Below are 12,704 nucleotides of genomic sequence, written 5' to 3' on the forward strand. Positions count from 1 at the left end.
GATTTATTATGACATACTGAATTATGTATTTATGAACGTGTCATACCTCGTACACTTGTTTGATTGCCTGTAAATATATCTTGCAAACTTTTAAAAAATAAGACTGTTCTATTTTAATATCAGCCACGTGTTTCATAGGACCTATTATAAACAAGCTTAAACAGACGTTTTAACTCTGCAACGCCGTAAAACTTTTTTTGGGGGAGGGGGTGTGCATCGATAACAAATATTTACTTCTAAATACTGTTACATGTTTTATCATTTTCATTGTTTTGAGCAATGTTTTCAAAAGTTACCGCGGGAAAAGAAAAAACCTGATTCATCCAAGTGAGAAAAAATACTAAACATAGCAAAATTTGTATTTGATTGCAAATAGTGCACTCTAAACATCACATAAAATGCATTTTAATTAAAAAGTAATGCGATATTTAGTTTCCAGCATGGATGCTGTTGATGTCAATACAAGTGAAGTACTTAATCATGGACAAAGTTTTTATAAAGAAGATGAACTGCTTTTTTTCTTTTAATAAAGCAATGCTTACGAATTTTAGTATGAACTCGAACATCAAAGTTTTTTTGGGAGTTTCAGATATAATATGAAATATCCGAATTGAAAATAGCTGTAATGATTTACAATAATTGGACCACGGGTTAATAAATCTTGCACAGCTTAAATCAAAACGTGTTTCAATTTTTACAGTCTTTCAAAAATTTCATCACAAATTTTGCATAGAGTTTTGGAGTTTCAGAGATCTTATTCAATCAGTAAATAAAAATTAAATCAATTTTAATGAACATATTTTTTTAAAGAAGATTTTTATTTGCCTCAAAAATCGTTCATATTTTTTTTCCTCTATAAATTAAACTGAAAAAAAACCCCGTAGACTCGTCTTTATTTTTTAACCCCCCCCCCCCCCCCAAACAAAAAGTTTCTGGGTTGAACTGGATCGGTAAAATGTCCAGGAAACTACTCTTTTATCAAAAAAAGACTTTATTCATATTCAATAAAATGGCATCCCATGACATATTGGGTATTGTCAACCAAACAATTATGATATTCATATGAGAGCATTTAATGTGTTTCAAATTAAATAATTCATTCAGTGTTAAATAAGGAGGAAGTTCAATCATAAAATACCGAAGTTTGGTAAGTGATAATCAATAGCCATGCATTTAAAAACATGCTTGACACTCCATCCTTTGGGGCCACTCTATAAAAAATTAGTTCCTGGTCGCAGTTCTTTGGCTCATTATAAAAAAATCGAAACAAAACATTAGAAAATGCAAAACGTTTCCTCTAATGTGTATAATAATGTTTATACGTAAACTCGTTTAAGTATTCTTCTATTAACAGCGAAGCTGACAACATGCAGCTCCAATTCTTCAATGCAGTCATTTGCATTCTTGCTTTGCTTCACTTCTCAAGGAACCAACAGTCTAGATGTACAACCTTCACAATGTATATAAAGTTTATTGGGTCACTTCACGATGATCGAACAAAGCCTCTCTGGGAATTCGAGAGTGAATCTCTTGAATCGGCGAAGTATCTATGTGTTCGTCGATGTGAGAAAGACCATCGATGCGTCGGGATCGAGATTTGCTCGATAGGACCAGACTTGTCACGGTGCAGGGGATGTTGTGAGTGGTATGTGATAGACAAAGATGGAGGTTTCCCCAGAAATGCCAACGATGGCTGCAAATATTTTGAACTGGTATGCGCTTTGAATTATATTTTTTCTGTATACAATATCTATCGCGTGGTTAAGAATAATGGAGATTAGATTCTGTTTAACAGTAAACAGATTTGAAAATTGGATTTCCTTTCAGGAACAAACCTTCAGTATAAAGTTTTATAAAGACTTCGCAAAACTTATATGTGATAATATTTATTTCAAGATACTTTGAAACCAAATATTTTGACGTATGTAGATTACTTTAAGTAATATCAAACCGAATATATCAAGTGCTGAAGTTATGTACGTTACAAACGGTCAGTGTTGTATTGGCTGTATACTGTAAATTCCTTTGTTTACCCAAGTGCTTAAATCCGCGATCCAGCTGTTTTTATCAAATTGCGACAATAAAGAATCGCGAATGCAGAACTTTTATCCTTATTTCTTATAGTTCTCAACTCTCAAAAAATAATGGCGAGATTCTAAAATCCGCAAAAGATGCTTTTTGCGGTTTTACGCGGGTATGAATTCCTCGCTTGTAAATCTGAATCTACAGTATTTATTTCTGATTTTTAATTTTTTTTATGCCTATCCACAGAGTAAAGATAGTGTGGAATCAAGAGGGATCAGATGTAAGTACTGTATAAGATAAGCGTACTAAATTATTCGTCAATAAAATCTCAAGTTCCATTTTCTGTAATTGTATCAAACAGTAAAAACGGTAACTGCATGTAAGAATTTCCTTTACTTCTCTCAGATTAATCGTTAATTGTTCGTTACTACAGAATCAACCCATAATTTTATTATGTCGGATTTTATTGTATTGCATTGAAGAACCAATGAACAAAAAGTATCATAATCAAAATATGTATTTTGAAAATTTAAGCGTAACGGTGGTGGCAATGTTATTGTTGACAAATGACACGCACGATTCTGATTTCCGAGCGATCACAGACGATACACGAACGATCACGCACGACCCACGAACGATCACGCACGATACACGAATAATCACGCACGATGCACGAACGATCACGCACGATACACGAACGATTACGCGGGATACACGGACGATCACTAACTTACTGAATTTTCACAATGCAAGAACGCTAACGATAAAACATGCAAAGGAACGTTTCTAAACCATTCTACACCATTTAACACGCAAAATCAAAATTCTTTTTAAAGATAAGAATAAAGGAAACGTACAGCTTTCAATTCTATAACAATAGACTTGTGTTTTATTTAAAAGAAGCATGTTTAGTAGCCATGCACTGTTTTATTTTCACGAGTAAACGATACGATAAGATACACATACCAATGAAACTGTTCTGTCTTCACAACGAATATTAAGCTCTTTCTTAAATGAAAGAAAATTAAGTGTAAAGGAAAAAAATGAATACATGGACATTACGAAATTATTCATTTGATGTGTTGATTAGTTGATGTGTATTTAATTCGATTTCCTTTCGTATGATTTAATTGTGTGGAATGCAGGTAAATTGTTACCTTGTTCCAAGAATTTCGATTTTATGCATTCCATATTTCCATAATATAAACTTAATTGATTGAATTCTATTTTACACAGACTTAAAAGCGTCTAAATGAATTTTAATTTTTCTGAATATTTACACAATGTAACAGACAGGAATGCCTATCGTATTTTCAATTGGAAGAAAAATAAGAAAATAATCGTTTAGTTTTGAATGGGAAATGGGGAAGCTGGAGCACTTTCATTCAACGTGTCTCTCATTGTAATATGATTAAGATTATGCGTCAAAATAAGGACTGATTACAAAATCATGCAAAATTAACTAGACCGATCAAAGGATTAAATGAGTTGTTGAAATACCTACTATTTTACGACGAAAGAGGGAATATGTAAAATAAGATAAGTGCTGACATGATACATGAATGTAAACAGTTGTCAATATTCTTCTATAAAACAGTTTTGAAATCACATTGTTGCGTTGCTTTAAAAACTACTCGTCGTCGTTGTTTTAGAATAAATTCTGACATTCTGTAAAAAAGTTACAAAACGAAAAAACCACATAATCAGGCACGATCACGTATATTAAAAACGAAAACCAATTTTTCAAATTCATCCACGATCCCACACGTTACACAAACGATCACCCATGGTACACGAACTACTTAACACGATTAACTTGCCATATATAACGTTTTTACTGCCGTATTCCTTCATGAACTACTAAAGAAAGCAACTTAGCTGTATTCTGTTATTAATAGGCATACAAAGTGTATCACTATGCTTGAAATATATGCACTGAATAAACGAATGTTCATTATGTAGTACATGTAAGGTTTATCTCTTAAACTCGGTAACCACTACAAGTACTGTGGAATCATTAAAGTTGTGGGGGCCAATTTTTGTGGATTGCTTAAATTTTACAGGATCGTGAGGATGTAATATCGTGTATTCTTTTAAACCTACAGGGGAAATACGACTTTATTGCCCTAATTTATTAATTCGTAACATGAATTCGTGAATGAGAGGTATCCACGATTTCCATGAAAATTGAGCCACCACGAAATCTAATGATTCCACAGTAGTTTTTATGATAAATGGTTTAATTAGGATCTACTCCGTAAGGCAGTTTACATCTTATTGTGAACGTTTTTGTTGAAAATCTTTGGAACAATATACCAACTCTATAAATATGTGAATATTCTAAGCGATAAAGGCACAAATCACATTACACAATATCCTGATAAAAGGTTTTTTTTTCGTCTTGAAATACAGTGTCTACAAATTCCAACTTGTTGACAGCTGTAGCTAGCTCTATATACGGTTTGAATTCAGGATGGCCACCATCAAATGCTCTTGATGGATTACACGGCAATAAGTGCGAAACGGGTAAACCATACATCTCAATCAATGAACCAAACCCTTGGTTAGAAGTGAAATGGTCGGGAACAATAGCAATTCAGAGAATAATAATCTACAATCGTTTTGATTGTTGTGGTAAGTACTGTTAAACATGGTTCCACAGAAAACCGACACTTTATTTTACAATTTTTCTGAAAAATCAAATTAAGAAAGTATATACATATGTAGATATACGCACAATCAAAAGCTGATTTTTCTTTATCATGTTTTCGCTAAAGAGACACATCACCGACATATTTCTTCATCACATGAACAACCCTACTTTTTTACTGAAATGATTTATGCATTTTCTTATACACGGTAAAGTATAAAATGATAGCAATCATTTGCTCATATTTTCGACTAGATCACTGTTAGTGTCAATGTTATATCTCTTGATAACATTCTTTGCAATTTGATAGCATCATTTTGATCATATTGAAAATAACCATTTACAGAGCTTGCAAGATAAATTATTTCTAATGACACCATACAAATTAATTACATATATCTCCAAACATCTTGCGTTTTATTTTGACAGGTAATCTATTGGTGGATTTAAACGTCACATACAACAACAACGGGGTAACTGGCATTTGCGGTTTTTACCCCGGTCTCTTGTCACGTAATGGTGATCGTATTCTGTTTTTCTGCCCGCCAGAAGCTCATGCTACTTCAGTAAAGCTCCAAATCCAATCAAAGCCGGATCAAAGAAATATGCTGAATTTGTGTGAAGTTGAAGTTTATAAGAAAACGTAAATCTAATCCTTTTGTAAATCGTTGTTATTCAATTTTTTGATGATGTTTCGTTATTGTTCTTTGTATTTCAAAGACAATTTTAAGACAATTTTAAGACAATTTCAGAAATTACAGAAAATGAAATGGTGTCAATGATATTGTGTTTATTTTCCCATATTCACTTCAGTTCATCAGTTATAGATTAGTGTGCAAGGTATTGTCTACTCTAGTAATTTTCATTGAATTACTATTTGCCATTTTTAATCCAGTAATATATTGGTTTATTAAATTCGTTCTGTGGGATAGAAAAATTGATTGCTCAGACACTGAGTAATCTTTTAAATATGTTTATTTTTTTAAAACAATGTTGTTGCTTTAAAAATTCTAAGAATAAACACCTTAGTCTTTAACAAGTAATGGAGGTCCATATCTTTCTGTCGTCATTGTATTATTATTAGACTGCACGTCTTAATCCATGGTTTTTTTTTTTGCTCTTTAGGGTTGTCATTAAATTTTGAAATTTTACAGTCTTAGTATATATAGCTTTGTAACGATTGTAGAACATTAGCCTCTATCGTTACCGTTAATTACAATATCATGATTTTATTGTCCGTGAATTTCTTATGAATTATTGATTTATATATTTTCAACAAACTAATAGAGAGTATAATGTTTTGCTACTTTGTAATACTATCTTACAAACTTTCACTATTCATTTGTATATGTACAAAAAGATCTTCACCCCCCCCCCCCCCAACCCTCATTTATATTATAGATGGGTCAATTGCTGTTGATATATTTAAGCAAAAGTTTTTAAATATAATTTGCTTAGTGATGCAGCATGCGTGAAAGAAAAGATATATTTTAGCTCTTTGATAGATATAATACAGTAAATTTTAAAATGGTACATAATGTAGGTTTGCTTGCAGCATTATCAATACAAACACATCGTGAAATATACATAAAAACGTGATGCAAAGCGCCAGACCAGCCGCTTTATGTAGAATGAAAATTTTAAAAACAACAAACAGTAAATTTTCACATGAAAGGAGTATAAGGAAAACATCTGGATTTGAGCAGATTTGTTTCCTGAAATGGTTAAGATTCACGAATTTTTATTTTTTTTCTCACAAAGAAACAAAATTACGAGAAACAAAATTACGAGATTAAAAGAGATAAACCTATGCATTCTAATATAAAGAACAAATATTACGTTTTCCCTCTTTTCATGCAACATTTACGTGTTTACCTGAAATTGAAAACGAAGCAGGTGATAAACTGTGTCAAAGGTTAATGAAGTATGAAAACACACCTTTAAATTGAATGATTTAAAAAAAAGTTGGGTTACATTATGTTATTATATATGCTTAATTCAAACAGAACATTAAACACATTTTGGTAATTTCTCTCACTCTCTCTCTCTCTCTCTCTCTCTCTCTCTCTCTCTTTTTCCCTCTCTCTCCCTTGCTAAAACCAAGCTATTGCAAACAAAAGTATGACTATTTCATGTTTTGCAAATTTTGATAGTATTTAAAAGGGTGAATCTACGACACCTGTGTATGCACCAACTAAAGAAAGAACTTTGTTTATTTTTTTTTTCAAAATGTTCACCTAGGAGAAAAATGTCATTAGTTGTACATTTGTAAACATGCAGTGAAGTTTTTGTTTGTTTGTAACTTTTGTACATCACCGGAAGTAAAGGAATAATGCACGTTATTCTCCATGTTTTTTTCAAAGCTCTTTCGAACAATAGAAATTCATAGAATTTTAATTTTAAACTTCTATCTATATATAGAGCATTTATACATAAAATAGTTGTAAACTCGTCTACCCTGGTTAAATTATGTAAGGTGACAAGTTATGACTTTTTCTGTTTTCATATAGACTTAAAAAACCTATTCATATATGGAGTTTGACATGTTATGTAGCATATATTTGTTAGTCTGTCTATAAAGATATCTTATGAACTGTTGAAACACAACCGTTCTATTCCAAACTTAATCACATTATCCTGAGTACCTATTATGAACTAGCCTTATTGAATATATTACTTGATAAAACAGATCTTTTTTCTGTTTAACGTTGTAAAACTTTGCGCGAAGAAAAATAGTGTACTTGGTAAAACGAGACTAAATATAAATCTGTTGTTTAAAACAAATTAAAGGATTCAGAAGAAAACTAATTTGTACCACTGGTTTTAATTAATTTAAATTAATTTAAATTTTAAAAAAAAAGAAAAAAAAATCAAATCATTAATTTCTATTTCCTCGATATTTTCATTTTGGTACTAGGTATCATTTTGCTTTAGATATAGACTAAATTTCACTAACGTGTGTATTTTTTATTTTGCTCCAATTGTCAATAAATACATGTATTCAATAAACATCATTTTTTGTTTATCATTTTAAATTCCTATTCAACTCGACTGAAGAGTTGTGCAGGTGGGTAAAGTTAGTATATGGGAAATTTCTTGCAAACGATTTCCTTTACTGACATTCTCTTATGCACTAATGAGATAATCCATCTAAGTGCAAATGATCTTTATGTCGTCATAATATGACATTTAACAACGCGGATAAGTAAATTACAGGAAATAAACAGTTTTTGGCAAGGAGATACCCTACTTTATTTAAAACAGTTTTGTTTATATACCAGACATAAAATTTTACAAAATGATGATATATTTGTACAAATGCCCGTCCTTCGGTCTGTAAGGTTTTATTTGTAAATTTTGGCAGTGGTTTTATTGTTCATCTAACTCTTTCGTGTTATCTAACATCAAATTTGTTTTAAATTCAATTTCATGCCCTTGGGCTAACCTGATTTCTTACAACCTTTGCATTCATTGAATACCCAGTTCTTGTGAGTCACCAGATGGTGGTATTTAAACGAAAATTTTTTTCATGTAAACGTCTATGACATGTTTACACAATTACTTGACTTAAGTTATATAATAAAACATTTAATTCGTAAATGAATCATTTTTATACTAAGCATTTTTTGCAGATTCTTGTACGTTGCCTTAACTCCCCGTGTTACGAGTTGAGTACATATTTTTGTAACACTTGCAATAATAAATAAATTTTACACTTTGTTAATGAATGGATTAAAACTTTTTTCTTATGTCTTGTGACATATCAAATACCTGGGAGTGAATAGAAGTGGCATTTTAATGAGATTGCACATTTATTTGAAGTATCGTTAATTTTCCCCTATAAAATATACAAAGGACTTTGTTAAGCTGGACAATATACGGTTTAGGTGTTTTTATATATACTGTCAATGCTTCTCATTTGTTTCAAATTTATTTAAAAAAAAAAATAAAATAAGAAAACCCAAATCAAATGAACAAATAAAGAAAATCATAACATAAAGTATTAATTATAATCATTTCGGTCCTTGGTATCATCTACATGTAGACAGAAAGATCATCAATTTTACTTAATATGATTGTATTTTTGTGTATTTCCGATTTACTCCAAATATTAGAAAATATTCAATATATATCCCTTTTCTTGTGTATCATTTTAAAATCTTATTTAACTCGACTTGAGAGAGTGAACGAGTTATGTACATATTTTTTTTGACATTTGCAAGTTGGTTTCTAACATCAAACACATTTTTTTGAGTTCCGGTCAAAACTCGAAATTTGCACCCAAAGAGAAAAAAAAAGGACCATAAATTTACGACGTTTTGAATCAGAGCCCCTCTCCTCCTTTTGAGTTTGACCGGTTTTGAGCAAGGGGAAAATACAAATATATAGCACAGTGCGTATTTGAGTGCATACATTGCACATTAAACATCACATAAAATAACCTTTAAATGTGAAGCTAGTGCAAGATTTATTTTTCAGCATGGATGCCCTTGATGTCAATATAAGTGAGGTTCCTTATCATTGAAAAGTTTTTTCAACCTTTTACGTAGGAAAAAGATTGTTTTTTATTTTCTTTTAATAAAAACGTGATTGCGAATTTCAATCAATGAAAATGCAATGAAAACTAATGAACATATTTTAATAAAAAAGAAAATTGACTTTTTTGCCTCCGTATATGTTCATATATTTGTTTCTTCTATGTATATGATTTTTTTTTAGAAAAAACACTAGGCTTGTCTTAATTTTTCTACCCCTCCCCCCAAATGAGTTTGCTACAAAATGGATTGATAAAGTGTCGATGAAACTATTCTTTTGTTCAACAAAGCCTTCATTCTTATTCAATGAAATGGCATCTCTATAGATAGTGATATATGTGGGTATTGTCGAACAAAAGAGTCTGATATTCACATGACTGCGTTTTGTTTTGAAGAAATAATTTATTCATTGTTAAATAGACAAGGAAGTACAATTATACAATTCCGAGGTTTGGTTGGTGCTGATCAATAGACGTGCATTTAAAACATGCTTGACACTTCATCCTTAGGAACCATTCTCTAAAAAATGAGTTTATGGTCACAGTTTTTTTTGCACATTATAGAAAAATTGAAACAAAATATTTCAAAATGCAGAATATTTCCTCCCAGGTTACATGATAATGACTATACGTACATTTGTTTAGGGAAACTTTTATCAACAACTAGACCGACATCATGCAGCTTCAATTCTTCAACACAAAATTTGTTGTATTCTTGCGTTGTCCCAACTCTCAAGCAACCAACAGCCAAGATGTACAACCTAAATAAAATTAGTGGGTCACTTCACGAAGATCGAGCAAAGCCTCTCTGGGAAATCGAGAAGGAATCTGTTGGTTTGATAATGCATTTTTGTTGTTTCTAAAACCCTACAAAATATAAAGATAGAATCCTTCAAGGAAAGTAGACGCACTGGAGAAAGAGAGCAACACCATTTTCTTTCGTCATATATTGTCGTCACTGGAAGCATTATGAGTAATAAAGATCATAAGTAACTGTTGTACAATGAAAATTTAGTTTTGTTTTAGTTTGTAACTTTTAAAAATGAATTTTGTTTAGTTTACAACGATTGATAAAGAATTCTACAACTTATATCAGTATCTCTCTTTGTCACGGATGTTAGCGCAAGGGGGTTACTGATGTGGGAGGAAGCCGGGGAAGCAGGAGAGAACCCACATGTCCATCACTGTCGATCATGAGTATCGAACCCGGGTCGCAGCTGTAAGAAGTTAGTGCATTGTCCACTACGCTACTTGGACACTTGTATCTTTTGGTCGTCACCAGAAGTAAAAAGTAGAGGAAGATTATTATTCTACAGCAATTCATTCCAAAGTTCTTCTGCCAACTATGCTTTCAGAGAATGTTAAACCTAAGTCGTATGTATAGAGTAGTTAAACAAATACCCATTGTAGAACTGTCCAACCCGGTTATGTATAAATGACAAAATTATGACCTTTTCTTTTTTCATGAAGATGTAGATTTATAATTACTTATTAAATTATGTATTTTTGACATGCCGTACATCTTAAGCTTGTTTGTTTGTCCCTTAAGATATCTTACGAACTTTTGAAAAACAAAACAATTCTATTTTTTTCTCAGCCACGTATCCCTGAGTACCCAAAACAGGTATAAAACTTTGCTCAGAGAAATTGATTTTACGACACTTATAAAATATAAAAATGTTGTTAGAAAATAATTAAAGTATTTAGAAGAAAACTGTATGTTACCGATGATTTTCAATCATTTCAAAGTTATTTTCAACCAAAAAATATGTATATAAATAATTACTAAACAAGTAAGGACAATTATATAATTAGGTATTTCATTCGATATGATCAGTGTGGTATCGGGTATTATCGCGCTTTAGACAGAGCATAAAGTTAACTTATGTGTGTAATTGTTTTTGTTATTTTTTATTTACCCAAATTGTTAATAAATATCTAATTTTGATCCATTTTTGTTTATCATAATGATTGCATAATACTATTTAATTCAACTTGAGAGTTAACGAGTTGGGTACATATTTATCATGACATTTGCAATTTAACTTCAACTCATATATATGGGGTCATTCCAAGTCCAGTTTTAAACACAATACTTGATTTGGATTACCAATCATCATAGAAGCGGCTCAAGATACCAGGAAGTCACCTAAAATACATTGTCTAGATGTAACACCTTTGTAAATTAGTACTCACAATAGTTCACGTTTAACCTTAGGATTTGTCAATTAGTACTCACAATAGTTCACGTTTAACCTTAGGATTTGTCAATTAGTACTCACAATAGTTCACGTTTAACCTTAGGATTTGTCAATTAGTACTCACAATAGGTCACGTTTAACCTTAGGATTTGTCAATTAGTACTCACAATAGTTCACGTTTAACCTTAGGATTTGTCAATTAGTACTCACAATAGTTCACGTTTAACCTTAGGATTTGTAAATCAGTATTCACAAAAGTTAATGATTAACCTTAGGATTTGTAAATCAGTACTCACAATAGTTAATGTTTAACCAAAGGATTTGTAAATTAGTTCTTACAATAGTTAATGTTTAACGTTAGGATTTGTAAATGAGTACTCACAATAGCTAATGTTTAACGTAAGGATTTGTAAATTAGTACTCGCAATAGTTAATGTTAACTTAAGGATTTGAATATGGCATAAACATACAATGCTTAGTCTTGTTATTCAACAAGATATGAAAAAAATATTTATTTTTATCTGCGTTTTAGAAATATTATGAAACATCTCAGTAGCAAAAAGCTGCAAAGCTTTTCAGCATTTGACACTTGGGAGAATATTTTTTGGTTTTTGTGCAACATAAATGAATCAAAACCATTATAGATCAATACACTTTTTTTTCACGTGTCCTTAAATTTAAGAAAATGGGGGTAAATGTTACATTTTTGAGTGAATTATTTATTGCGATTTAAGAAGCCTTGTAACAAACAAAACCGGATATATTTCCGGCGTATTAAATATTTTGCGATGTAAAGTGATCCCGAAGAAAGCATTCCGAAAATTACTGTATATAAGATTTTATTTATAAATCCCCAAAACTGGATTTGCTAAGAGTCTAAGAGGATTTATTCAATCAATAAAACGAAAACTGAATGAAAATTAAAGATCACATTCATCTTGAAAGGAAAAATAACTTTTCCTTTTATTAAGAAAATAACGTTTTATTTAAGGAATGAATTCAATATTAATTTGTTTTATACCGCGAAGCGGTTTACAAAAAAGCGTAAACTGTTTCAAACCATGTTATATCGTAATATGATAATCCTAATAAATATTGAATTCATTGCTTATAATTTAATTTTTTTACTCTTCATTGTAGACAAAAACTGCCATTTGAACTTTAAAATGACGTAAAATTGTACAAAATTCAAACGTAACGTCAGGCGTATTGATACGTTTTTGACGTTATTCTTACTATGACGTAAGCAACATTCTTTATACGATATATAATAATTTTTTAGCCAATCAGAAAG

At 31.0% G+C, this 12,704-nt stretch overlaps 1 protein-coding gene across 1 annotated transcript; it reads left to right on the plus strand.

Moving 5' to 3' along the window:
* Positions 1–1,367: 1,367 nt before the first annotated feature.
* On the plus strand, positions 1,368–7,578 carry LOC128163910 (fucolectin-1-like). The gene is made up of 4 exons (XM_052827594.1): positions 1,368–1,712; positions 2,272–2,305; positions 4,438–4,659; positions 5,105–7,578. The coding sequence occupies exons 1-4, from the start codon at positions 1,368–1,370 to the stop codon at positions 5,320–5,322; spliced, it is 819 nt and encodes a 272-aa protein (XP_052683554.1). The 3' UTR covers positions 5,323–7,578.
* The last annotated feature ends 5,126 nt before the right edge of the window (positions 7,579–12,704 follow it).

Source organism: Crassostrea angulata, chromosome 9 (assembly GCF_025612915.1).
Source record: "Crassostrea angulata isolate pt1a10 chromosome 9, ASM2561291v2, whole genome shotgun sequence".
In the NCBI taxonomy this organism is placed as follows: Eukaryota; Metazoa; Mollusca; class Bivalvia; order Ostreida; family Ostreidae; genus Magallana; species Magallana angulata.

Excerpts from the sequence above, each read along its gene's own strand:
- LOC128163910 (XM_052827594.1), top strand. The coding sequence starts at position 1,368 with ATGCAGCTCCAATTCTTCAATGCAGTCATTTGCATTCTTGCTTTGCTT. Across the intron at positions 1,713-2,271 it reads GCTGCAAATATTTTGAACTG|AGTAAAGATAGTGTGGAATC; the intron begins GTATGCGCTTTG and ends GCCTATCCACAG. Across the intron at positions 4,660-5,104 it reads CAATCGTTTTGATTGTTGTG|GTAATCTATTGGTGGATTTA; the intron begins GTAAGTACTGTT and ends TTATTTTGACAG.